Raw genomic sequence first — 27506 nt, forward strand, 5'->3', positions numbered from 1 at the left:
GGGGGGTTGCAGGGTGCAAGGGGGCTGCAGGATGTGCACCCAAGGGTGTGCAGGGTGCAGGATTTGCACCCAAGGGTGTGCAGGGTGCAGGGGGTGTGCAGGACGTGCACCCAGGGGTGTGCAGGGAGCAGGGGGTGTGCAGGATGTGCACCCAGGGGTGTGCAGGGTGCAAGGGAGGTGCAGGGTGCAGGATTTGCACCCCAGGGTGTTCAGGGTGCAGGATTTGCACCTCAGTTGGTGCCTTTGAAGCTCCTGCTGCCCCGTGGGTGCAGGGGAGGGGGCTGCTGGCACGTGGGGGGCTGCAGGCTGGGCAGCAGCAGCTTTGCTGGACGTGGGGAGGATTTTTGGAGCCTCTCCCACACACTGGGGTCAAACTCTGCCCCACCCGTGGCTGGGTGCAGGACCCCTGGGGTTAATCCCCTGCCCCTGAACCCCTGGCGGGCTGGGGGGGATGTGCTCACATTCCCTGGGGGGAACACGGGGTCCTGAGTGCCTGGGAGGAAGTTTTGGTGTATTCCTGGTGTGCTTTGGCTGTGGTGGCAGCAGCCCCCTGCTCTCTGGGGTGCAGGGCTGGGGCTGAGCCCCTCTGGACCCTGCAGGAAGGGCCTGGCTGTGCCCAGGGATGGGGGATGTGGCTGTACCCAAAGATGGGTGATGCTGAGGTTGTACCCAGGGCTGGGTGATGCTGTGGCTGTACCCAGGGCTGGGTGATGCTGTGGTTGTACCCAGGGCTGGGTGATGATGTGGTTGTACCCAGGGCTGGGTGATGCTGTGGTTGTACCCAGGGCTGGGTGATGCTGTGGTTGTACCCAGGGCTGGGTGATGCTGTGGCTGTACCCAGGGCTGGGTGATGCTGAGGTTGTACCCAGGGCTGGGTGATGCTGTGTCTGGTCCCTACACAGCCCCATTTGCTGCAGACCTCTTGTTCTGGTGATGCCCCAGGGAGAAACCCTGCTCCAGGGGTGCTTCCTGCTGGGTCAGCTGCCCAAACCCTGCTTTCAGAGGCAGGCAACAGGGTGCTGCCTGGGATGGGTGCAGGCAGGAGGGTGGGCAATCAATCTTGGAGCCCCTCAGGCTGGGCCTTGGGGTGGAGGAGCTGCTGGGGTGGTGGCCTTGGGGGTCTTGAGAGTGCCACTTCTGTCTGGGGTGGCTTTAGGGTTTCCTGGATGCTGGAGGTTTCTCTCTCTGATCTCCTTTAGCCCCTGGCACTCCACCCAGAGCTTCTTTCTCCCTCCTTGGGTGGTATTTCTGTTTTTTTTTTTTTTTTTTTTTTTTTTTGCTTACTATCTACCAAAAAACCAGAGCCAGCCAAGCCCGCAGCGACGATGTGAGTGCCCTGGAGCTCAGGATGACTCCATGGGGGTCACCCTCTTCCCTTCCTCCTAACAAGGCTTCTCCTTCCAGGCAGCCAAGCAGGGCAGCACCTTGGGGCATCACCTGGTGGTGCCCCCTCCCCTCTCCCCAGCACTGCTCCTGCCCCGATGCTGCAGCTCCCTGCCTACGTTTTTACTTCCCTTATTTTATTTTTTTTTTTTTCTTCTTAATTTTTATTTTTTTCCCCCCTTCCCCTTTCCTCCCTGGCTCACTGGTGGTTTCCTTGCAGCAGCAGCAGCTCCAGGCCCAGCACCTCTCCCACGCTGCCCACGGGCCCCCCGTGCAGCTCCCACCTCACCCCTCGGGGCTGCAGCCCCCGGGCATCCCCCCAGTCACTGGCAGCAGCTCGGGGCTGCTGGCCCTGGGGGCACTGGGCAGCCAGGCACATCTTGCTGTCAAGGATGAGAAGAACCACCACGACCTGGACCACAGAGGTGAGAGCCCAGGGAAAGGGGGATGCCACCCCCAGGGGGATGCTCCTCGGAGTGGGAAAGCTTTTTCTGTGTTTTTTCACAAGGGTGCAAAAGGAGGAGGGAGGAGGGGGGGGTGGTTTTAAGGTGGAAGAGGGGAGGTTCGGGTCAGGCAGCAGGAGGGAATTCTGTGCTGGGAGGAGGCTGCAATGGGGAGAGCTCAGAGCAGCTCCCTGTGCCTGAAGGGGCTCCAGGAAAGCTGGGGAGGGACTTGGGACAAGGGCCTGGAGGGATGGGGTGAGGGGAAAAGGCTTGAAACTAGAAGAGAGGAGATGGAGAGGAGATTTTGGGGAGAAATTCTGTGATGGGAGGGTGCTGAGCCCCAGGGTGCCCCCAGAAGCTGTGGCTGCCCCAGCCCTGGAAATGTGGGAGTTTGGATGGGGCTTGGAGCACCCTGGGGGGGTGGGAGGGGTCCCTGAGCATGGCAGGGGGAGCACTGGGGGGGATTTAAGGTTCCTCCTTGTCATCCCCCTGGAGCAGGTGAGGGAGGTGACCCCAAGAGGGGCTCTGGGGGGATGGATGGATGCTCCATCCCTTGATGGGATGTGGGGGGATGGCTTGGAACTGGAAAAGAGGAGATGGGAGGGAGAAATTCAGTGCTGAGCCCCAGGGTGCCCCCAGAAGCTGTGGCTGCCCCAGCCCTGGAAATGTGGGAGTTTGGATGGGGCTTGGAGCACCCTGGGGGGGTGGGAGGGGTCCCTGAGCATGGCAGGGGGGGCACTGGGGGGGATTTAAGCTCCCTCCAGACCCAAATGGATCCATGATTTTCTGGTTGGCTGGGATCTCTTGGGAGAAGGTTGGGAACCATGGGATCTTCCAGAGGTGACAGGAGGAGGGGAGCTGCCTCCAGACTTTGCTGGTTTAATGCCCATTGCCTGGAGAAACAACCCTGGCAGGTGTTGCTCTGTGGGGCTGACTTCCTCAGGTATTCCATCAATTCCTTCTTCCTGGGCTTTGAAGCCCATAAAATCCCACTGCCAATCCCCATCCATCAGCCCTGCTGTGATGATGAAGCAGCCTTTCCCCTCCTCCTCCTCCTCTCCACCACTGACAGAGATTTGTCAGTACTCTGGAAACCAGCCACATTCCTTAGCAAACTCACTGATTTTTCTTCTTAACAGCAATCAGTGAAATTCTTTTTTTTTTTGAAGCCAAACTGGTGCATGAGTTGGGCTGCAAACCACCAGTGTTGGGGCATTTTCCTCCCATCTCCCCCAGCCCAGCAAGATCTTAAGGATCTTCCCATCTCACACCCACCCCTGGGGCAGTGGCACAGAGCTGGGCTCTTCTGCTGGTGGATGTGGGGTGGTTTTCATCCCAGTGAAGCCAAGTGAGGGAAAAACTCTCAGTAGCAATCACCCAGTTCCATCTTTTTTTCTGAAGTTGCCAGGAGACCCCAAATGGGGCTGGTGGGGCACAAGTGGAAGGTTCAGCCTCATACCACTGTGGAGCTCAGGTGGTGGGGACCTCCTGGCTTGGTACAAGGTGCCATTTCTCTTGTGCTTTGGGGCAGAATCTGTATTTTATTTGTGTTTTGGGGTGTGTTTTGCCAAAAAAAAAAAAAAAAACAACCCCACAGACAAAAAGCAACAGGGCAGGAGGCAGCAGGGACCCCATGGATGGGATGGGAGGTTGGAAGCAAAGCCAAGGAGAACCTGGATGGGTTGGAGTTAAGGCAGGAGGAGCTTCTAGGGTTATTTTTCTGTTTTAAGACTTATTCTAACACACTTTATCTGCCTGTCTCCTCTTTGTTTTGTTGTGACCTCTCCTCTGACACCGGCTCCTTCCAAAAGAGCGAGACTCAAGCGCAGTAAGTCCCTTCCTTTCCCCCCCCTTAGTTCCTGGGGGTTTCAGTTTACCTATTGTTAAAAAAAAAAACCACAAAAACTTGGGGGTGTGAACTCCAGGAATGACTTTTGCACAGGTCCTATTTATTAAATAAAAAATAGCCAGCAAAAACCAGCCACCTCCCCACCCCCCCCCAAGCTGCTGGCTGTGCTGGGGTGAGTGGAGCTGCCTCTGCTCTTCCTCCTCCTCCTCCTCAGATTTGGTTTAAATCTTTTTTTGATTGCTGCAGAGCTTGGAGATTCAGTTTCAATTGACTAAGCCCTGTGAATGAGTGCAGTCAAGTCTGTGGGGCTGGGGAAAAAAAAAAAAAACAGAGAGAGAGAGAAAAAAAGGAAAAAAAAAAAAATTCCTTTGGGCGATTAGGAAAGCTATTTTATTCCTGATCACTCTTCTATTATCTTGGGTCATCTAATCTGTCAGGGATGGGTTTTTGGCTATTACGCTGTGTTAAGTAGGACTTGGAAGGTCAAGCAGTTAACTAACCAGCTAAATCACTGTGGTGGAGGGACACTGTCACCTCCAGCAGTGCTGCTTTTTTATTTGTGTCCCTGACATCTCGGGGCTGCTCCTCCTTTTGCCTGGCTCCAGTGGCTGAGCCTGGATGGAGAAGGTGGTGGATAGATTATTATCTTTTTTAATTTATTTTATTTTATTTCCAGTGGGGGGGCTGCTGTCAGCCCAACCCCTCCTGATCCTGGGGGTGCAGAATGCTGGGGAAAAGCTGGCAGGACAAAGCATGGCTGAGCTGCAGCTTTTGCAGTGATTTCCTGCCATCCCCAAGCCCACAAATGGGCCTTTTGAGAGCTTAGGGGGGGTGGATGGGAAGAAAAATCCCATTTAAAGGAGGAGGGAGGGAGAGAGAGGGGAATTGGGCATCATTAACCTGCTCCTTCAGCAGGGAGGGAGGGAGGGAGGGGGCTGCTGTGGATGGGGAGGTTCCCCCCGGTCTCTGGAACAAACCAGGGGGGGGTATTCCCAGCGGAGGGAAGGTTTAATGTGCAGGATAATCAGAGTTAGTCATTCATATTTTCCTAGCCCTTGCCTGTGCAATAAAAAAATATTTAGTTCCTTGGCGTGGGGCCAGCGTCGGGGCTGAATGGATCGATGCCTCTAAATGCTTGACATGATTCTCTGGTAGCTGCGAGGGTTTTTCAGCATGACTGCCTGAGAAGAAAGACCCCGGTGTTATCCAAAGCTGCTTATTGGGTACCGAGGAGAAACATGAACTGCTTTAGTTCTCCCTTTCAGCCAGGGAAAGAAAAGGCAGCAGAGGAGCTCGGGGAGGTTTCTGCTTAGCAGGGGTGGCAGCTCGGCTGCGAGGCACAGAATGGCTGTCAGAGCTCTTGCTGCTCCCCCCCTACCCCCCCCAAAAAAAAAAAATTAATTGCTGGGCTCTCTCTCTCTCAAGGAGGTTTTGTGCTGCCATTTTTTTGCTCCCGACCCAATCCCCTGTGTGTGAGGGGCTTTCCTGGGAAGGCTCTGGGGCTCTGCTGCTCAGAGCAGGCACAGAGAGCCCCTCCCAAGCTCTGCTGCTCCTGATGATGTGGATTTTTCCAGAGGGTTTTTGGATGTCTTTTGGCTTGGCAGAGCCCAGCTGTTGGTGTGGTGTGGCTGGGGCTGGGCTGAAGTGGTTCCTTTGCTCCTCAGGGAGGGGCAGAGGATGGTGGAGACAGGGCTGGTGCTCCCTGTGTGGGGCTAGAGGATGCTGGAGGTAGGGCTGCTGCTTCCCATGGGGTCAGAGGATGCTGGAGGCTGAGCTGTTACCCCCTGTGTGGGGTTAGAGGATGCTGGAGCTTGGGCTGGTGCTGCCTGTGTGGGGTCAGAGGATGCTGGAGGCTGAGTTGTTACCCCCTGTGTAGGGTCAGAAGATGCTGGAGGCTGAGTTGTTACTCTGTGGGGTCAGAGGATGCTGGAGGCTGAGTTGTTCCTCCCTGTGTGGGGTCAGAAGATGTTGGAGGCTGAGTTGTTACTCTCTGGGGTCAGAGGATGCTGGAGGCTGAGTTGTTACTCTGTGGGGTCAGAGGATTCTGGAGGTGCTGTTGCCCCTCATGGGGGTCGGAGGGGGCTGGGGCTGGGGCCGCTTCCCTGTGCGTGGTGCAGGGGGTGATGGAGTTGGAGCTTGTGTGGCCCCACCAGAGCTGCTGCTGTCCAAGTGCCATTTTCTTCCGTTCCCAACTCCCACCTTGTCCCTGTCCTGGCAGAACAATTCCGTTTCCCCCTCGGAAAGCCTGAGAGCCAGCGAGAAGCACCGGAGCTCCACCGACTACAGCATCGACTCCAAGAAGAGGAAAGCTGAGGAGAAGGACAGCATGAGCAGATATGTGAGTGTGTGGGGGACACCTGGGTTAGGGTTAGGGTTAGGGTTAGGGCAGGACGTGGGGTGATGGGGAGCAATGGGGTGAAACGTTGAGGTCCCCTCTCCTGCCTCTGGGCTGCGTGTGACTCGCTCTGTGTTTCAGGACAGCGATGGTGACAAAAGCGATGACCTGGTGGTCGATGTCTCCAACGAGGTGAGGACCGTGGGGGTGGGATCAGCAGGTCTCCTCCTCTCCCCACAGCCTCAGGGATGCTGCCTGGAGGAGGACTGGGAGGCAGCCCCCCCCCAATGCTTTCTCTTGTCCCGCAGGACCCCGCCACCCCCCGGGTCAGCCCAGCCCACTCCCCCCCAGAGAACGGCATCGACAAGGCCCGTGGGCTGAAGAAGGGGGATGCCCCCAACAGCCCGGCCTCCGTGGCCTCCTCCAGCAGCACTCCCTCCTCCAAGACCAAGGACCTGGGCCACGTATGTCCTGTCCTTCTTCTGCTCTCCTGGGGCTGGGGGGGAGTTGGGCACTCGCTGGGGCTGGGGGGGGAGTTGGGCACTCGCTGGGGCCGGGGGCTTGCTGAGCAGGGATTGTGGGTGCAGGTGGTTGAACCTCATCCTTTTTTTTTCTTTCTTTCTTTTTTTTTCTTTTTTCCCCATGTTGTTTTTTTCTTTCTCTTTCCCTCCCCCCAGAATGACAAGTCCTCAACACCTGGGCTCAAGTCCAACACTCCCACACCGAGGAACGACGCTCCCACCCCGGGGACGAGCAGCACCCCGGGGCTGCGGCCAATGCCCGGCAAGCCCAGTGGCATGGACCCCCTGGGTGGGTACCCCAAGGTCCCCTGGGTGCCCCCTGGTCCCATTGGGTGGGTGCCATTCCCCTGGGTGCCCCCTGGTCCTGTTGGTTGGGTGCCTGTCTGCTGGGTGCCCCATGGTTCCACTGGGTGGGTGCCATTCCCCTGAGTGCCCCATGGTTCCATTGGTTGGGTACCTGTCCCCTGGGTACCTCCTGGTCCCATTGGGTTGGTACCATTCCCCTGGGTGCCCCTGGTCCCGTTTGGTGGGTACCTGTCCCCTGGGTGCCTCCTGGTCCCATTGGGTGGGTACCTGTCCCCTGGGTGCCCCTGGTCCTGGATGGTCAGGATGCCTGTGGGCTCTGTCCCCCCCATCCCATCTCCTCTGGAATGGTCAGGATACCTCTCAGCTCTGTCCCCCCCATCCCATCTCCTCTGGAAGGGTCGGGATACCTCTCAGCTCTGTCCCCACCATCCCATCTCCTCTGGAAGGGTCAGGATACCTCTCAGCTCTGTCCCCACCATCCCATCTCCTCTGGAATGGTCGGGATGCCTGCGGGCTCCGTCCCCCCGTGCTGACGTGTCCCCCTGTCTCCCCACAGCCTCTGCCCTGAGGACCCCCATCTCCATTGCGGGTTCCTACGCGGGTCCCTTTGCCATGATGGGACACCACGAGATGAATGGTTCCCTCACCAGCCCCGGGGCCTACGCGGGGCTCCACAACATCCCCCCCCAGATGAGCGCCGCTGCCGCCGCCGCCGCCGCCTACGGCCGGTCGCCAATGGTGAGCTTTGGAGCTGTACGTAGCACTTTTAGCTCCTTCTCTCCCTCCCCGTGGGGTGGGGGGGCGTGGGGAGGGTCTTTGGGGTGGCTACAGGGGGCTAGGGGGGGCCTGGGAAAGCAGGGCTCCTCGCTGGCTGTGTTTGGAGCCAATGCTGTCCAAGGGGAGTGGGTGCAGATGGTTCCCCGGGGGTCATCCCAGTGTGCCCCAACTTTGGGGGTTGATCTTCCCCTCCCCAAGTGTGCAGCTCTGTGCCCTTATTCTTGATGAATGCTCCATTTGCCTGGGTTGGGTTTGAGGGAGCTTAAACCCCCCCCAGTGTCCCCCCTGCCATGGTCTGGGACCCCTCCCACCAGCCCATGGTGCTCCAAGCCCCATCCAACCTTGGACACTGCCAGGGATGGGGCAGCCTGGGCCAGCTGGGCAGTTTGAGGCAAAATCCAGGTGAAACAAGGAGTAAAACATGGCTGTTAAATCAGATGGGGTGTTGGGGGTGGTCCTGGAACACAGCTTGGCTCCTGCTGTCCCTGGGAACTTGAGAACAGCATGGGGAGGGTGAGCATGTCCCATGCTGGTCCTTAGAGGCCAGAAAACTTTGGCTAATTCCTAATTCTTTGGCTAACAACTGAACAATAAGGGAAAAGAGGGAGCTGCCCAGCATCCCCCTGCCTGCCTGGGCTGGGAGATGGGAAGCTGCTGGTGTGCCCAGCTCCTGCCTGGCCTCACCCACCCACCCACCCACCCGTGTGTGTGTCTCTCTTGGCAGGTTGGTTTCGACCCACACCCACCCATGAGAGCCCCTGGCCTGCCCTCCAGCCTGGCCTCCATCCCTGGCGGGAAGCCGTAAGCCCTCCTAACATTTCATTTTGTGCCAGGGGGGTTGGGTTTGGGGTTGGGTTTGGGGTTGGGGCTGGGGTTGGGGTGAACGTGCCCGGGATGGGGATGGATGAGCGTGAGGCTGCACCCTACAGCAGCGGTGGATCCAGCAGCTTGGGTGGTGACACCACCCACCCCCTGGGGTTGTGTGGGTGCTGCTGTGAGCCCTTGATTTCTCCTCTCTTGCAGGGCTTACTCCTTCCACGTGAGTGCTGATGGGCAGATGCAGCCTGTCCCTTTCCCCCACGACGCCCTGGCGGGTCCCGGCATCCCCCGGCACGCCCGGCAGATCAACACCCTGAGCCACGGGGAGGTGGTGTGTGCTGTCACCATCAGCAACCCCACCAGGCACGTCTACACGGGGGGAAAGGGCTGTGTGAAGATCTGGGACATCAGCCAGCCAGGCAGCAAGAGCCCCATCTCACAGCTGGACTGCCTGGTAAGGGGGTTTGGGGCATCCCTGCTGCGAGCCACGACACAGACACAGTCTGGATCACTCCTGGTCCTCCAAGCTGAGCCCTCCCTGCTTTCCCCCACCTCCAGTTGTAGAATTGTGGCATTGTTTGGGTTGGAAAAGGCCTTAAAAAACAGCCAGTCCAAGCACTAGCCCAACCCTGACCAGGCCACCACTACCCTGTGTCCCTCAGCACCATATCTCCAGGGCTTGGAAAGCCCTCCAGGGATGGGGACTCCTCCTGAGCCAAGCCCTGACAACCCTTTCCAGGGAGAAATTGTTCCCCAGCTCCAACCTCAACCTCCCCTGGCACAACTTGAGGCCAAAAGTTCCTCTTGTCCCATCCCTTGTTCCTTGGGAGCAGAGCCCGACCCCCCCTGGCTCCAACCTCCTCTCAGGGGGTTGCAGAGAGCCAGAAGTTCTCCCCTCAGCCTCCTCTGCTCCAGGATCAGCACCCCCAGACCGTCCTCCATGTTCTCCAGACCCTTCTCCATCCTCTCCAAACCTTTTCCATCTTCTCCAAACTTTCTCCTTGCTCTCCAGACCTTTCTCCATGTTCTCCAGACCTTTCTCCATCTTCTCCAGACCCTTCTTCATCTTCTCCAGACCCTTCTTCATCTTCTCCAGAGCTTTCTCATCTTCTCCAGACCTTTCTCATCTTCTCCAGACCTTTCTCCATCTTCTCCACACCTTCTCCTTGCTCTCCAGCCCCTTCCCCAGCTCCATTCCCTTCCCTTCTCTCCATCCCCTCCGTGTCCTTCTGCTCCCGCAGAACTGACCCCAGGATTCGAGGTGTCACCTCCCCAGTGCCCAGCACAGAGGGACCACCCCTCCCAGCTCCAGCTGCCCACACCAGTGCTGACAACATCCCCAGTGCTCCCAGTGGTGGCTCCTTCTCCCCAGTAACATCTCTCCCTCTCCAGAACAGGGATAACTACATCCGCTCCTGCAAGCTGCTGCCCGACGGCCGCACGCTGATCGTGGGGGGTGAGGCCAGCACCCTCACCATCTGGGACCTGGCTTCCCCCACCCCCCGGATCAAGGCTGAGCTCACCTCCTCTGCCCCTGCCTGCTACGCCCTGGCCATCAGCCCCGATGCCAAAGTCTGCTTCTCCTGCTGCAGCGATGGCAACATCGCCGTCTGGGACCTGCACAACCAGACCCTGGTCAGGTGAGGGCTGGGGGTGAGGCTGCTGCCTCCTGGGGCTCTCACCAGAGTGGTTCTGTTTGCCTGGAAAACAACCTTGGATTCATCCAGCCCAACCACCAGCTCTACTGAGTCCAGTGCTACCCCTGCACCATTCCTGTGTAGCTCTGAAACCCCTCCAGGAGTGGGGGTTCAACCCTGGGCAGCCCAGGATGGTGCTTGGTGACCCAGTGAAGACATTTTTTCCAATCTTCCAGTCTAAACTTGAGGCTGTTCCTCTTGTCCCCCTGTTCCCTGGGAGCAGAGACTGACTGCCCCTGGCTCCAACCTCCTCTTAGGGAGCTGAAGGGCCCCAGAAGGTCTCCCCTCAGCCTCCTCTTCTCCAGAGCAGCAGACTTGATCTGTAAGGCAGCCCAGCAGCTGCTGCACCTGGGTGAAGGATGCTCCCCAGACAGATTCCCAGGCATTCCTGGTGCAGGGAATCCTCCTGAAGCCTCCCACTCCCAACAAACAGCCCTGAAGCTTTGCCTGACTTCGTTTTGTTGTCGTTGTTGCTGTCCCAAGGCAATTCCAAGGCCACACAGATGGTGCCAGCTGCATAGACATCTCCCACGATGGCACAAAGCTGTGGACAGGGGGTCTGGACAACACCGTGCGTTCCTGGGACCTGCGGGAAGGGAGGCAGCTCCAGCAGCACGACTTCACCTCCCAGGTGAGCAGGGGGGGCTCTCAGCCTGGACACCCCCTCTTGGACACCCCACACAGGGCTTTACCCCCTCCAGCTTGGCAGCTGCCCCATCCCTGGGGCATTCCCTGCTGGGAAGGTGCCCCACGTGGGTCCCTCTTAGCTCTGCCCCGCTGCCTTAGGTGGCATCCCCAAAGGGGAATTGTCCCCCCCCCTCCCCCACTTTTGTCCTTCCCCCTTAGATCACAAAATCACAGAATGTTGAGGTTGAAAGAGACCTCCAAGATGATCCCATCCAACCTTTGACCAGTTCCTAACCCATGTCCCTAAGGATCAGCTCCAAATGCCTTTTAAATCCCTCCAGGGATGGGGACTCCACCCCTGTCCTGGGCCATCCCAATGCCTGAGAACCCTCTCAGTGACAAAATGTTTCCTAACATCCAGCCTAAACCTTCCCTGGTCCATTCCTTCTGCTTCTATCCCATCCCTCAGGGGCAGAGCCTGTTCCCCTCCTTGCTCCCAGCTCCCTTGAAGCATCTGCAGAGAGCCACAGGGTCTCCTCTCACCTCCTCTCCTCCAGACTTAAGATTTTCTTTCGTTTTTTTTTTTTTCCCTTTTCACAGATCTTCTCCCTGGGGTACTGCCCCACGGGTGAGTGGCTGGCAGTGGGCATGGAGAGCAGCAACGTGGAGGTGCTGCACCACACAAAGCCTGACAAGTACCAGCTGCACCTCCACGAGAGCTGTGTCCTCTCCCTCAAGTTCGCCTACTGTGGTAAGAACCTCCCCTGGCCCTGGCTCCTGCTCCTGGGGTGGCACCTGGGCTGGCATCAGGACCACAGCAGGGTGGGGTGGGGGGTGAGCATTGGGGGCTTCCAGCAGGATCTGTCCCATGGATAATGTATTGGAGGATTATCCTGGGAGAAAAGCATCCCAATTGTGGTTGGAAAGCATCCCAATCGTGGTTGGAAATCACCCCAATCGTGGTTAAAATCACCCCAGTCGTGGTTGGAAAATCACCACGTGGCACCACAGGAGGTGAACCAACACCTGCTTGGTGTGTGGGAGCACTGGGGTGAATCCCCTGGCAGAGAGGAGCTGGGGTGGGTGCCTCTGGAAAACCAGCAGAGTTCCCAGTTCCTCCCAAATCCCCGGTTTCTGAGGATTAAACAGCTGGAAGCTGGAAGCCCCCCTGTCCCCGGGGGGGGGGGGTTTGGTGCTGCTGGCCTTGGGATGGGGCAGGGGTGGCAGCAGGTTTGGGATGCTGATTCCATGTTTCCTCTGGCACAGGGAAGTGGTTTGTGAGTACTGGGAAAGACAACCTGCTCAATGCCTGGAGGACGCCCTACGGAGCGAGCATCTTCCAGGTACCTCCCTTGGGCAGGGCAGGGGGGGAAAAACACCTTGGGTCCCCTCCCTGCATCATCCTGGGGGGCTGCCAGCCCTGGGGAGGGGGAGATGGTGAGTCCAGGGGGGGCTGGAGCAGCTCTGGAGCCAGGGAGAGAGAGTTGGGGGTGTTAAAGCTGGAGAAGAGACCTTGGAGCAGCTCCCAGTGCCTGAAGGGGCTCCAGGAGAGCTGGGGAGGGACTTGGGACAAGGGCCTGGAGGGATGGGATGAGGGGAAAAGGCTTTGAACTGGAAGAGGGGAGATGGAGAGGAGATTTTGGGGAGAAATTCTGTGGGGTGAGGGTGCTGAGCCCCAGGGTGCCCCCAGAAGCTGTGGCTGCCCCATCCCTGGCAGTGTCCAAGGTTGGATGGGGCTTGGAGCACCCTGGGGGGGTGGGAGGGGTCCCTGAGCATGGCAGGGGGGCACTGGGGGGGATTTAAGGTCCCTCCTTGTCATCCCCCTGGAGCAGGTGAGGGAGGTGACCCCAAGAGGGGCTCTGGGGGGATGGATGGATGCTCCATCCCTTGATGGGATGTGGGGGGATGGCTTGGAACTGGAAAAGAGGAGATGGGAGGGAGAAATTCAGTGCTGAGCCCCAGGGTGCCCCCAGAAGCTGTGGCTGCCCCAGCCCTGGAAATGTGGGAGTTTGGATGGGGCTTGGAGCACCCTGGGGGGGTGGGAGGGGTCTGGGGGAGGGACTGGGGGGGATTTAAGGTCCCCCCAACTCAGGCTGGGGTTGTGTGACACAGGAGTCAGGGTGGGGGAACTGGGTGGATGTCAGAGGGCTGAGCTGATGGGGTTTTTTTTTCCTCCTCCCTCCTCCTGCTTTTTTTTTTTTTTTTCCCCCCCCCAGTCCAAGGAATCCTCGTCCGTCTTAAGTTGTGACATTTCAGCAGATGACAAGTACATCGTGACGGGCTCTGGTGACAAGAAAGCCACAGTCTACGAGGTCATCTACTAATGACTTGGCTGGTTTGGTGGCAGGGCACAGGACTCCCAGCACTGCAGGACTCGGGGGGCTCGGGGGGGGCTGCCAGGGGGTGGCCCCCGGGGCTCTGCCTGGAGGGCCCGGCCCCACAAACACACAATGGATTTATTTGGAGGTCTGCAAATATGGCACACATTGGAGCCCTAAACGGATTTTCCTTTGGTTTTTAGGGTTTTGGGGGTTTATTTTGAACTATTTTTTTTTTTTTTTTTTTTGGTTTCTGGTTCTTTCCGTCTGCGCTTTGGTGGCACTATAAAGGACTGATTTTTTTTCTTTTTTTTTTTATTATTGTGACTTTCGTTTTTTTTTTTTGTGCATCCTGCATAAGACTTGTGAAAAATGTAAATAATGGACTAGTAAATAGCATTGGAAGGGTGGGGGGGCCCCTCCTGGTACACTAGAGTTGTGTATTTTTCGTCTGCTGTAATTGTATTCCACTGATGGTTTTGGTGGTGGCAAATTTTTTTTTTTTTTTCCAAACTTTTTTTGGGGTTTGTTTTTTTTTATTTTGTTTTTATTTTTTTTTTTCCCACCCCAAACCATCCGTGGGGATGTGACTTTGGCCGTGCCAGCTGAGCAAAAAAAAAACAAAAAAAAAACAAAAAAAAAAAAGATGCTGTCCACTGGTGAAAAGTTGTTCCTGCTGTCGTGTTCGGTGTTTTAGTGATGGTGGGGACGCTGCTGGGACCCTCGGCTGCTTGGCAGGACATCAGCAAACACAATCACTTTTTTTTTTTTTCTTTTTTTTTTTTGGGTTTTTTTGTTTTTTTTATATGTGGATTTTTTTGGTTTTTTTTTTGGTTTTTTTTTAATTTTTTTTATTTTCCTGCTCGTATGTTTGAAGCAAAGGGGAAGCCCACGCTGCGGGATCGTCTGAGGAAAAACCCTTCTTGGTCTTCGGACAGAAGCAATGAGGATGTGGTTTCAAAGAAAGCAAAGTTTAAAAAAAAAAAAAAAAAAAAAAAAAAAAAAAAAAATTTCAGCTCAGGGAGCCAACGAAAGATAATAGCAACTTAATGTGTTTTGTATTCAAATGAAAGTAAAGAATTAGAATTGATAACCTTTAAAAAAAAAAAAAAAAAAGAAAAAAAAACCAGTTTTTTTTTTTTTTCTTAAAATTTACTAACAAGTAGGGTTTGTGTGTGGTGGGGGGCGGGGGGGTTGGTTTTGGTTAAGGTCCTGTGGGCTGTCTTATGGTCTTGTGTCTGGTGTATAGGTTCTGATGAAGCAAACCCCCCCTCCCTGCACAGGCCTGGGAGTCAGTTTTGTACTAAAGGGGAAAAAAAAAAAAAAAAAAAGAGACAAAAGACCAAAAAAAAAAAAAAAAAAAAAAGGACATAATGGGAAATAAAAGTATTTGTGTAGCAGAAGTGCTCACCCTGGATTGTAGCATATGGAAGAGAATTTTTATACGATGTTTTTATGGATTATTTTTTTTAAGTTTTTGGTTTTTAATCTGGTCCAGAAAAAAAAAAGAAAAAAAGAGAATTGATGAATGCTTTTAGGGTGCAAACTGCCTGGTTTACAAAGGTGAGGGGGGAGAGGAGGTGACAGCTGGGACCCAGCCAAGTGGGGTTGGAAGGAGAGCTGATGGGAAAACAACTTTTTTTTTTTTTTTTTTTTTCCCCAGCAAAATCAGAGAGTTTTGAGATTTTTTTTGCCCTTTTTCTGTTCAAGAGGAAGAGTGGGGCCAAGCCCCAGGCAAAGTGTGGGTTTGGTGCCTCTGGGTGATGCTGAAAAACCCAAACTCCTGAAAACTGAGTGCAGGGAAAGTGGTTTTAAAGGTGCTTTGGCTCTGAAAAATGACCCTGAAAATGCCCCCCCAGGTGCTCACAGCCCCCCCCCTGGCACCTGCCCAGGGCTTGGCACTGCCCTGGGGGGGGGGTTTTGGGGCTCAGTGTCCCCTGCACCCCCAGCCTTTGGGGTACCCCCCTGACCCCTTTTTGGGTGTTGGAGGGGTTGGAAAGGGCTTAGGGGGGTTGGAAGCCCCCCCAGCAGTAAGGTCACCCCCAGTTTGTGTCCCCTGTGGTCACTGGTTTGCAAGTTGGTGCTTCGTTTTCCTCAAAAAAAAAAAAAAAAAAAAAATTAAAAAAAAAAATTTTAAAAAAAGGATTAAAAATAATAATAATAATAAAAAAAACACCTCAAGGACCTGCATGTACCAGAGTTGGCAGAGAGGGTTCGAGTCAGACTTCTCCACTTTACACCAAAGTATGTAGCAGAATCTGTACAGCTGTTAATAACTACAACTGGTTTTTGTAAAAAAGGGAGAAAAAAAAGAAAAAAAAAAAAAAAAAAAAAAAAAGAAAAAAAAAGCAGAATAAAAAAGTCAATGTAATGAAGCTCAACCGAAAGCAAAGTCTCTATAAAACCTCACTCAGCTGTTCTGGCAGCAGGGGAGGGGGCACAGGCTGCCCCCCACCCCTCCAGGAACCACAGAACCAGGGGGGCAGCTGCTGCCCCCCCGGCCTCGGCTTCTCCCCCTTCCTGGGGTGCTGCCCCCTCCTTCCCCGGGGGTCACCCCCTCCCTCTGCCCACGGGAATTTCTTTTTTTCTTTCCTGGGTGCTGGCAGAGAGGGGGTGGGGATGGTTTGGGGGGGGTGGGCTGGGGTTCAGGGTCCCACCCGAGGAGCAGCATCCACGTTCCTGATGGAGCAAAAAAACTCTGCCAGTCACAGCAGGACATGGATGTGTCCCCCCCTCCCTCAGGATGTGTCCCCAAGTCCCTCAGGATGTGTCCCCAAGTCCCTCAGGATATGTCCCCAGATCCTTGGATATGTCCCCAATTCCCTCAGGATGTGTCCCCCCCCCACCCTCAGGATATGTCCCCAACTCCTTGGATATGTCCCCAACTCCCTCAGGATGTGTCCCCAACTCCTTGGTTATGTCCCCAATTCCCTCAGGATGTGTCCCCCCCTCCCTTAGGATGTGTCCCCCCCTCTCTCAGGATGTGTCACCAACTCCTTGGATATGTCCCCAACTCCATCAGGACGTGTCCCCCCCTCCCTTAGGATATGTCCCCAATTCCATCAGGATGTGTCCCCAACTCTTTGGATATGTCCCCAATTCCATCAGGATGTGTCCCCCCCCCTCCATCAGGATGTGTCCCCAACTCCTTGGATATGTCCCCAAGTCCCTCAGGATGTGTCCCCCCTCCCTTAGGATGTGTCCCCAATTCCATCAGGATGTGTCCCCTCCCTCCATCGGGATGTGTCCCCCCCTCTCTCAGGATATGTCCCCAACTCCCTTAGGATGTGTCCCCAATTCCATCAGGATGTGTCCCCGACTCCCTCAGGATGTGTCCCCCCTCCTTTAAGATGTGTCCCCCCCTCCCTCAGGGACTGGAGGTGACAGAGGGGGGGTGACAGAGCCCGAGCAGCTCTGCTGGGAACAAGGAGGGGAGGGGAATGGCCCCAGGAGCCTCCTGATGCAGGAGGGGGGGTTCCTGGGGGGGGGGGGGTTACCCGAGGGGCTGGTAAAAGGTAAAACGACAAGAAAAGGCCCAGAGCAGGGAGCAGAGGGGTTTAGCAGGGCCAGGCAATCCCCCCCATCCCAAACAAACCCCCCCTGGCTCTACCCCGAAGGGCAGAAGCTCCCTTGGGGTTTTTCTGCTTCCCACAGCTCCCAGAAAACTTTTCCTTGGGAATTCCCTGGTTCTGGTCCAGCCCTGACCCAGGTCCTGTTCCCTGCAGCCCCTACTTCCAGAACTAAAGCGTTCCCGGCCTCATTTTTTGCAATCACATATTCCTAAAATCTTATTTTAATTTTTTTTGTTGTTTTTTTTTTTTTTTGCATGGCTTTAGCTCAGCCCGGTGACTGCTGCAGGGACACGGCCGGAGGGGCAGGCGGGGACCCGGAGCACCCACTGGGAAATGGGGTGAGTCTCATGGTGGGACACCCTTTGTCACCCTCCTCCAGCCCAGGGGGACACTTTTTGGGTGGCATCTCCCACTTTTGGTTCATTCTTTCATGATTTGGTTCATTTTACTTCTGTGAATATGGTGAGGATGGATCCCAAAGGGGTGGGCGAGATGCTGGATCCTGGCAGCTGCTGCTTTGGTTTGTCCCCTGCTGTCCCTTGCTGGGCCATGCTGGGCTATACTGGGCCATGCTGGGCCATACTGGGCCATACTGTGCCGGTTTGTCCCATGCTGTGCCATCCTGTGCTGGTTTGTCCCCTGTTGTCCCTTACTGTGCCATGCTGTGCCATACTGGGACATACTGGGACATACTGGACCATACTGTGCCATGCTGTGCCATGCTGGGCCATGCTGGGCCATGCTGGGCCATGCTGGGCCATACTGGGCCATGCTGTGCTGGTTTGTCCCCTGTTGTGCCCTGCTGTGCCATACTGTGCCATGCTGGGCCATACTGGGCCATACTGGGCCATGCTGTGCTGGTTTGCCATACTGGGCCATGCTGGGCCATACTGTGCCATACTGGGCCATGCTGGGCCATGCTGGGCCATACTGGGCCATGCTGTGCCATACTGTGCCATACTGGGCCATGCTGGGCCATACTGGGCCATGCTGGGCCATGCTGTGCCATACTGGGCCATACTGGTCCATGCTGGGTGATGCTGTGCTGGTTTGTCCCCTGGCTTTTCTGGATGAAGAGGGGCAGGACAGGAGGGAATGGTCTGAAGCTGCCCCAGGGGAGCTGTGTCCCCGTGCCGTGCCGTGCCGTGCCGTGCCGTGCCAGGGGGGCTGCTCCTACCCCCTTCCCCCCCACCACCCACCGTGGCACCCAAGGCCACCCCTTGTCACTTAATGCCACCTCTCCTTGTCACCCAGTGCCACCCCTCCTTGGCACCTAATTCCACCTCTCCTTGTCACCCCTCCTTGTCACCCAGTGCCACTTTCCTTTGCACCCAGTGCCACCCCTCCTCATCACCCAGTGTCATCCCCCTTGTCACCCAGTGCTACCCCTCCTTGTCACTTAATGCCACCTCTACTTGTCACCCAGTGCCATCCCTTCTTGTCACCCCTTCTCAGTACCCAATGCCACCCCTCCTCATCACCCAATGCCACCCCCCCTTGTCACCCAGTGCCACCCCTTCTTGTCACCTAATTCCACCTCTTCTTGTCACCCCTCCTTGTCACCCAATGCTACTTTCCTCTGCACTCAATGCCACCCCTTCTCATCACCCAGTGCCACCCCTCCCTGCCCCCAGTGCCACCCCTCCTTGTCACCCAATGCCACCCCTCCTCATCACCCATTGCCATCCCTTCCTGTCCCCCAGTGCCACCCCTCCTTGTCACTTAATGCCACCTCTACTTGTCACCCAGTGCCATCCCTTCTTGTCACCCCTCCTCATCACCCAATGCCACCCCCCTTGTCACCCAATGCCACCCCTCCCTGTCCCCCAGTGCCACCCCTCCTCATCACCCAGTGCCACCCCTCCCTGTCCCCCAGTGCCACCCGTTGTCGCCAGCCCGGGAGCAGCTGGCAGAGGCGGCTTGGGGACACCCTCAGCTGTTGTTATCTCAGTGTGAGTTCTGCTGGCACCGCTCCCTTCCTCTGTTCTGCCTCCGCAGCCCCCCGTTTAATTACTGTAATTGAGTTCTAATGAATGATGGCGCGTTAGCGTTGTCTGGGGTGCGGGGGGGAGGATCCGGCTGAGGACGGGCCCCTCCTCCTCGCTTTTTTATCTGCCGGGTGGGTGACATCGCTCCGAGTGGCAGAGAGAGAATCAGAGCTGCGAGAGCTCCTTCCTCTCGGCTTTTCCCTCCTCCCCGCTGCTGCTGCTGCTGCTTCACCGAATCCCGGCGGAAAACCGCAGCGGAGGATAAAAACTCCTTTGGCTTAATCCCTCTTGAAAAACAAAACGGAACGGAACGGAACGAAAATTAAAAAGAAAACAAACAAACAAACAAAAAAAAAACCGACACGCAAACACGACGCAAAAAAAAAAGAAAAAAAAAAAAGAAAGAAAAAGAAGAAAAAAGGAAGAAAGAAGAAGAAAGAAAGAAAGAAAGAAAGAAAGAAAGAAAGAAAGAAAGAAAGAAAGAAAGAAAGAAAGAAAGAAAGAAAGAAAGAAAGAGAAAAAAGGAAAAAGAAAGAAAAAAGAAGAAAAGAAAGAAGAAAGGAAAAAAGAAAAGCGAATAAAAGAAATAAAAAAAGAAGAAAAAAAAAGAAGAAAGAAAAAAGAGAAAAAAGAAAAAAAAGGAAGAAAAAAGAACAAAGAAAGGAAAAAAAAAAAAAAGAAGAAAGAAGAAAAAAAGAAGGAAAAAAAAAAAAGAGAGAGAGAGAAACGAACCCAAAACACAATGAATGACAGAAAAAAACCCCAAACCTGCAGAGCTTTTTCTCCCTTTTGCAAAGCCCCTCAGGCAGGAGGGATGCTCAGAGCCCCTCCCGGAGGGGTCCCAGCCTGGTGACACAGGTGTGTCACCAGCAGGTGACACAGGAAAGGGTCCTGTGGGGTTGGTTCTGTCCCCTGGGGACACCTCAGGGCTGAGCTGGGACCTTTGTGAAGGGGTTCAGGGAGCTGCGAGCCCCTCCGGGACCCCCCCGGGGCTTCGGGGCTCCTGTGCTGCTCCAGGCCAGGAATCTGGGAAAGAAACCAGGTGGGAAACCGGGGCTCTTCCCAGGGGGATGCAGCAGGATGGGGGGGGGGGGGAGATGCTCAGCTCCCTCCTGGGGTCCCCAGGGATGCAGGGACCGAGGTGGCACCACCAGCACCTCTGCAGTGAGGAGGGGGCCCTGGAATCCATGGGGAAAAAACCTTATTAAGGGATGAAAAGTCTCAAAAAAAAAAAAAAAAAAAAAAAAAAAAAAAAAAAAAAAATCTCCTAAATGAGGTTCAGCTGTTTGCTGATAAACAACTTCCAAGTCAGGCTGATTTTTCAAGGTGGGTCAGAATTTGGGGAGCATCCCAGCCCGGGGGCTCTGTGAGCTCTGGCTGGGGGGCCAAGTGTTGTGGGGGAGGTTTGGCCCCATCTGGATGGCTGAGCTGAATAACGTGCTGCCAGCAACAGGAGCATTTGATAGTGTTAAACCTTTTCTTTTCTTCTTTTTTTCCCTTTTCTTCTTTTCTTTCTATTTTTTTTTTTTTTTTTCCCAAGGTAAATTCCAGCGGGATCGACACGATACAGGAATTGCCCTGGAGGAAACTGGCTGCTCACCAACTCATCTTGTGGGAAAAAAAAAAAAAAAAAAAAAAAAGATTCATTATTGCTGTTGAGCTGAGATGAAACAATCCTCTGGAATTAAGGAGTCTAATTTTGAGCAGCCAGTGTTTTGCTACAATGAAAGTTTTTATTGTTAAACATAAAAGTCAAACCTCGCAGCACCCCTGGGGAGGAGATGGGTGAGGTGAGAAATCAAGGGAACTGCGTGCAAGAGCACACGTGTGTGCACTGCTACAGCCACTGCTACAGCCACGGCTACAGCCACTGCTACAGCTACAGCCACTGCTACAGCCACTGCTACAGCTACAGCCACTGCTACAGCCACAGCTACAGCCACTGCTACAGCCACTGCTACAGCCACTGCTACAGCTACAGCCACAGCTACAGCCTGGAGAAGAGACCTTGGAGCAATGGGGAGAGCTCAGAGCAGCTCCCAGTGCCTGAAGGGGCTCCAGGAAAGCTGGGGAGGGACTTGGGACAAGGGCCTGGAGGGATGGGATGAGGGGAAAAGGCTTGAAACTAGAAGAGGGGAGGTGGAGAGGGGATTTTGGGGAGAAATTCTGTGGGGTGAGGGTGCTGAGCCCCAGGGTGCCCCCAGAAGCTGTGGCTGCCCCATCCCTGGCAATGTGGGAGTTTGGATGGGGCTTGGAGCACCCTGGGGGGGTGGGAGGGGTCCCTGAGCATGGCAGGGGGGGCACTGGGGGGGATTTAAGGTCCCTCCAACCCAAACCCAGGCTGGGGTTCCACATTTCTGGCACAATGTCCCTCACCTGTAGAGCAGGAACCATCTGAGGTGGGACTGGGGATGGGATCAGGGATGGGGACAGGGCAGGGATGGGGAAAGGACAGGGATGGGGACATGCAGTGGCACAGGGCTGTGCCAGGCACACCAAGGACAGAGCTGAGGCTGATGAGAGCAGCCCCAGTGTCTGATCACTCCTGGTTCCTCCCTGCAGCTCTGCTGGCTCCTTTTGGGGGACAATTCATGGCTCCTTTCACCCCAGAACCCCCAACCAAGGCTCCTTCCTCAGGTGTCTTCACTCAGCATCCCCTCCCTAGGGGAGAGATGAAGGGGCAGGACCCCCCCTCCAGGGACAGCCCAGCCCCCGGCATGGCACAGGGACAGCACCCATCACAGGGGCACCCATGGGGCCACCCCACGTGTGTTGGGGCTGATTTATGGGGTGGGGATGCTGCCATTCAGCTCTCTGGGATCTCATCCCGTCCCCCAAGCACAGAGTGCTGTGTTCCTGGAGCTCTTTGCACGCTAATGGGTGGGCAGGGGGATTAACCCCATCCCACCCTCATCCCACCCCCCATCCCACCCCAATTCCACCCCCATCCTACCCTCATCCCAGCCCCATCCCAGCCCCATCCCACCCCCATCCCACCCCAATCCCATCCCCATCCCATCCCCATCCCACCCCCCACCCCACCCCCAATCCCACCCCAATTCCATCCCCATCCCACCCCAATCCCACCCCCAATCTCACCCCCATCCCATCCCAATCCCACCCCCAATTCCATCCCCATCCCACCCCCCATCCCACCCCCATCCCATCCCATCCCATCCCATCCCACCCCCATCCCACCCCCGGCTCTGCCTGCTCCCTGCCCCAGGGCTTTGCTTCTCCCCCCCTTTCCCAACACTTAACCTCCCGAGCCCCTCTCCTCTGAGCACACACACACAGGATTCTGGCACACAGCTCTGCAGACCACCCTCAGAAGCAAATCCCTTTAATTTATGGAGAGGCTCAGCTTAAAATCTGCAGGCTTTGGATTTTTTTTTTTTTTTTTTTTAATTCTCCCTTCCCTCCCCCCCACACTCCCCCTTCTTCTTCCTTTTTTTTTTTTTTTTTTTTGCAATTTGTCCTGCCTATAAATTTATTAACAACAGTTTAGAAAACACGAGCAAATCATCAGTGAGGTTTTTATAACCTGCCGAATATATATAAAAATAAATATTATATATTATATATTATATATTATATATTATATATTATATATTATATATTATATATTATATATTATATATATTATATATTATATATTATGTATTATGTATTATATAATATAATATATAAAATATATGTTATGTATAAAACATATATTATAGATATAAAATATATAGTAATATAATATATAAATAATATATAAAATTAATATATAAACTTTAAATAAAAGGTTTCCCAGAAGTGCTGGGCACAGCAGCATCCCAGTTGCTCAGCTCCCTCCGGATCCTCCTGCAGGAGCCCAGCCCACCAGAGCCCTTCTGGGGAAGGACGGGAGTTCTGGGGCACAAAGACCCCCCCAAAATCCTCATTTCCAGGATTCCCAGCAGCATCCTCTGTGCCCGGAGCAGCCTGGTCACAGCCACAGGTCCTGAGTGAAAGCAGCTCCAGGGGCTCAGGACAGAACCTGCTGAGAAATAAAAGCCTGAAGAGGGATTTTTTTTCCTTTTGAGGATGCTAAAACATTTTGTCTTGGCATTTCCCAAAGGAACTCAGTCTTTTTTTTTTTTTTTTTTTTTTTTTTTGCCTTTCCAAACGATGATTGTTTTCGAGCTTTTTGTTCTCTTTTATATTTATCTATTTAAAGCTGGCTGAGCTTTTATAACCTTTGACAACTTTTCCATAACCTGGAAGCACCTCCTTTCCTCCCGGGCCAGGCCCCAAGCTCCAGGTGTCCCTCTGGAGCATCCTGAGCTGGTTTGCCCCACACAGGTCCCTCCTCCACCCATCACCCCATTCCTCCACCTTTCCCCCCAGGGTCTGGCATCTCCAGCAGCCCCCAGACCCCTCCCCTGCCCTCTGTCCCTTCACCTTACTGATGTCCCCACCACCCCAGCCCTTGGGGACAACACAAAGCCCCCTCCTCACCACTCCTGGTCCTTCACCAGGTTTTAACCTCCTGGGGGAGGCATCAGAGGGGCTGTCCCCATAAATCCCTGCTGATTGGCATTAATTGCACTGCCCTGCTCTGACTGCCTATTAATTGAGTCCCCCATCAGCTGTTCCATTATTTCTCCCGGGATCGATGTCAGCCTGACAGCCCTGTAATTACCTGGGTCATCCTGCTTGCCCTTTCCAAACACCAGCACAACATCAGCTTGCTCCCAGCCCTCCGGAACCACCCCTCGCTCTTCAAAGACTTATTGAAAAATCAACGTTAATGGCCCAGCTCCTTCCCCTCGGCCAACTCACTGGTTGTTTCTGGAGCTCCTCGGCCGCAGCTGGGCAGAACCTCCCCGGTTCCACAGGTTCAGCAGCTGCTCAGGGTTGCTGTGGGACCGGGAAATCTTTCATCACCCCCCCAGCACTTCTCCGACACCTCTGCCCTTCCTGCAGCCTCCTCTGGGAGGCCAGAAAGGCATCAGGAAGATCTCCTGCTCCAAAAGCTCTGTCTTTCTGCATAACCTCTGCTGGCAGTAATTTTTTTCCTTTAATCCACTGGTTTGGAACGATGCTGAGGTTTGGGTTGGGGGATGTTTCCCCATCTCCTGGTGTTCCATGGAGTGGTCTGACTGGTGTCCTCCTGCCAAGGACCACGCTGCTCTTCTGTGCTGCAAAATATAATTTTTAACAGGGGCTTGAGCCAAGCTGCAGCCTCCCAGCAAAGGCAGCAATGGAACAAAACCCAGCAGCAGCAACCAGAACCCCCTCTGGGGTACAATGGGCCAGGACTCCTCTGAGGCAGGGGGGGAACATCCAGTCCCCTTCTGATACCCCAAAACAGGCAGCCCAGCAAGCAGAGGGTTACTGCCCATCCTCCCAGTGCTGGATGGGGCCAGGAACTGGTGGGAGAGGTGAAGATAATGGTCATTTGTCTTCATTAGGTGCAGGAAATGGGGGAAGGAGCAGTGGTGTGGCCCTACAAGGGGCCCTTTTCAAGGATCATTGTGCCTCTCTGCCAGGTGATAGAGACAAATGGAAGGAGGGCTGAAGGGGTGGAAGTCCCCCCAGTAAGGGGGTGCTGGTACCACCAGAGGAGGAGGAGGAGGAGAGGATGAGCCCAGGACCCCTCGGATGCTTCCCCAGGTGGGTGCTGAGCATTTACCCGGGGTCTGGAGGTGGCATCACCCTGCCAGGGTCCCCTGGCCCCAGCTGGGTCCCTGCTGGGTGGAGGAGAAGGTTTCTGCTCAGCCCAGGGCTCTGCAAACCTCTCTCTCCCCCCAGCAGCTGTTTGCTGAGGCTGTCGGGCCATGACGACCCCATAAATCTGGGCAGAGGCAGCAAACACAATAAGCAATTGTGGGTTTTTTGGTTTTTTTTTTTGTTTTTTTTGCCAGCACCGACTGCTTTTGAACCATCACGAAACCTTCTGGGGAGGGGGAAACAGGGGCTGTAAATCCCAACAACCCCCTCCAGAATCCCCCCCCCAGCCACCCCTGCTCCCTCTCCCCTTCCAGGGAGACCTCCTGCTCCCAGATGCCTTTCAGGCCTGCTGGTAATTAATTATTCCTACCCCCAGCTCTTCTTAATTGGCTGTAATGGAGAGCTCCGGGAGGACAGGCTGAGCCTGCAAGGGTTAATTAATTACTTTGGGCTGGGCACCCCTTCGGGTGAACCCCGGGGAGGGGTCCTGCTCACACCGAGCCCAACCATCCCCCCAAAGCTCTACAGGCTCCTTCCCCCCCTCTCTGCCCCCCAAAATCTGCTTTTTAAAACCGAACCCAGGTCTCTCGGCCACGGAGCTGATGGATGGGGGACCCTCCACAGAGGGGGGTGGCATCGGTGTCCCCAGGGTGCAGTCACCCTGATGCCACCACCAGAGACTGAAACAACCCAGAAACCCCCAAAGCTGGGCTGGGAGCGGGGGTTGGGGTCCTCCTGCTGTCCCAGAGCTCTGAGCTCAGCCACACAAGGGCTTTATTTTATTATTTTAATTTTATTTTATTTTATTATTTTATTAAAAAAAAAAAAAGAAAAAAAAAAGAAAAAGAGGAGCTGTTTGCTAACTCCCCCTGGGTATTTAATTCTCCCAAGCAAGCTTGAACTGGAGGAATGTCAAGCGAGGCTAAGTGCTTGCCCCAGCGTCACCGCCAGACAAAAGCTGACACTTTTCGGGCATTAAATTGCTAAGAGACAGTCAAGGACTCTTCAACGCGGCTGCAAATTGTGTGGCCAAGCTGGAAAACACAAGCCACAAGCTCCTCTTGGCCGGAACGCACCCGTAATCAGATAAAACCACAATAAAAAAAATAAAAAAAAATAAAAAACCGAAAAAAAAAACCCAAAACCCAAAAAAACCCAAACCAAACCCCCTCATTTTTGGGATATTGCTGGGAAAGGCTCCGTGTCCCGGGAGTGACTTTGCAGGTGGGGTGGGGGTGTTGGGGAGGATGCTGGGGCTGCGGCTTGGAGCCCCATCCATTGTGGCCGCAGAACTGGGCTTAGGAATCAGCCGTTTAAAGGAGAACAAAAGGAATTAATTGGTGGTTTAGGCCTAATGAGACCGCTGCGCAAATTAACAGAGCTCAGCAGCAGAAACAAACAGAATCCTGAAACGAATCGCGCCCAGCCAGCTCTGGAGGGGGGATAAATAGGGAAGGGAAAAAAGGGGGGAGGTGCAGGGACCATCTGCCCACCCCTCCCCACCGCAGGCTCCGGGAGAAAACAACAAAAAAAAGAAAAAAAAAAAACAAAAAAAAAGGAAAAAAAAAAACAACCCACCAAAACCCCCCTCACAAAACAAACCCACCCAGCCCAGAGCTCTGTAAAGCAGAAAATTCGCCGGTTTATTCATCCCGGCCCAGCTTGACACCAGCACCTCCCCGCCCGGATAAAGCCGAACCCGCCGGGATTTGCATCTGAAAGGGCCGAGACGCGGCCCCTGCCCCGGGAGCCGAGCGGGGTCCCGGGGGGCGTTTGGCCCCTATTGAGTGCGGGACAAAGGGGCCCCCCCGGCCCGCAGCCCCGACCCCGCCGCTCCCTCCCGCAGCCCCCTTCTGCCCCCTGTTTACTTAAGACGTGCCTCAATTCCCAGCGAGGAGGGGGCTGGGTGTGTGTTGTGGGGCTGGGCTGGCTGGTGCGGGCAGGGGAAGGAAAATAAAGAGAAAAAATAAAGAGGAAAAAATAAAGAGGAAAAAATAAAGAGGAAAAAATAAAGAGAAAAAAGAAAGGAAAAAAAAAAGGAAAAAAAAAAAGAAAAAAGAAAAAAAAAGTAAAGAAAGAATAAAGAAAAATAATAAAGAAAAAAAGAAGAAAAAAAGAAAAAAAAGAAAAAAGAAAGAAAAAAGGAAAAAAAGAAAAAAGAAAAAGAAAGAAGAAGAAAAAAGGAAAAAAGAAAAAATAAAGAAAAATGAGAAAAAAGGAAAAAAGAAAAAAGAAAAAATAAAGAAGAAAAAAGGAAAAAAGAAAAATAAAGAAAAAGAAAGAAGAAAAAAGGAAAAAAGAAAAAAAGAAAAAAATAAAGAAAAAGAAAGAAGGAAAGAAAAAAGAATAAAGAAAAAGAAAGAAAAGAAAAAAGAAAAAATAAAGAAAAAGAAAAAGGAAAAAAAAAAAGAAAAAAAAAGAAGAAAAAAGAAAAAAAACAAATAAAAAGAAAGTGAAAAAAAGAAAAAAGAAAAAATAAAGAAAAAGAAAGAAGAAAAAAGGGAAAAAAATAAAGAAAAAGAAAGAAGAAAAAAAGAAAAAATAAAGAAAAAGAAAGAAGAAAAGAAAAAAGAAAGAAAAAGAAAGAAAAAGGAAGAAAAGGAAAAAGAAAAAAGAAAAAGAAGAAAAAAGAAAAAAAAATAAAAGGAAAGAAGAAAGTGAAAAAAAGAAAAAAGAAAAAATAAAGAAAAAAGGAAAAAAAGAAAAAAGAAAAAATAAAGAAAAAGAAAGAAGAAAAAAGGAAAAAAATAAAGAAAAAGAAAGAAGAAAAAAAGAAAAAGAAAGAAGAAAGAAAAAGAAAGAACAAAAAAATTGAGAAAAAGAAAAAGAGAAAAAAAAGAAAGAAGAAAGTGAAAAAAGAAAAAAGAAAAAATAAAGAAAAAGAAACAAGAAGAAAAGGAAAAAAGGAAAAAGAAAAAAGAAAAAGAAGAATAAAAAAGGGAAAAAAAGAAAAAAAGAAAAAAGAAAAAAGGAAAAAAAAGAAGAAAAAAGGAAAAAAAAAGAAAAAGAAAAAAAAAAGAAAAAAAAGAAAGAAGAAAAAAGGAAAAAAAGAAAAAAAAAGAAACAACCTCAGGGAAAAAAAAAAAAAAGAGAGAGAGAAAAAAAAAAAATCTGTCTGATCTTTAATAATCAAAGTAATTAGAATAATCCTTTCAGGGCTGAATGGGGGAT

The 27506-nt window shown here is 53.2% G+C and overlaps 1 protein-coding gene across 14 annotated transcripts in view; it reads left to right on the forward strand.

Annotated features, from left to right (window-relative positions):
- Positions 1–13508, forward strand: part of TLE3 (TLE family member 3, transcriptional corepressor) — a 28535-nt gene extending 15027 nt beyond the window's left edge. For 9 of the 14 annotated variants that reach the window (XM_071754082.1, XM_071754083.1, XM_071754081.1 and 6 more), the window contains 14 exons: positions 1604–1808; positions 3638–3654; positions 5894–6013; positions 6152–6202; positions 6319–6474; positions 6688–6820; positions 7394–7590; positions 8339–8415; positions 8638–8887; positions 9826–10073; positions 10614–10761; positions 11358–11508; positions 12024–12100; positions 12974–13508. In XM_071754082.1, the coding sequence (XP_071610183.1) occupies positions 1604–1808; positions 3638–3654; positions 5894–6013; positions 6152–6202; positions 6319–6474; positions 6688–6820; positions 7394–7590; positions 8339–8415; positions 8638–8887; positions 9826–10073; positions 10614–10761; positions 11358–11508; positions 12024–12100; positions 12974–13081 (1938 nt within the window). In that variant the 3' untranslated portion in view covers positions 13082–13508. The remainder of the gene's footprint in view (positions 1–1603; positions 1809–3637; positions 3655–5893; positions 6014–6151; positions 6203–6318; positions 6475–6687; positions 6821–7393; positions 7591–8338; positions 8416–8637; positions 8888–9825; positions 10074–10613; positions 10762–11357; positions 11509–12023; positions 12101–12973) is intronic. The other 5 variants (XM_071754088.1, XM_071754092.1, XM_071754087.1 and 2 more) reach the window with 3 other exon arrangements.
- Positions 13509–27506: the final 13998 nt, after the last annotated feature.

Source organism: Heliangelus exortis, chromosome 11 (assembly GCF_036169615.1).
Source record: "Heliangelus exortis chromosome 11, bHelExo1.hap1, whole genome shotgun sequence".
Lineage (NCBI taxonomy): Eukaryota > Metazoa > Chordata > Aves > Apodiformes > Trochilidae > Heliangelus > Heliangelus exortis.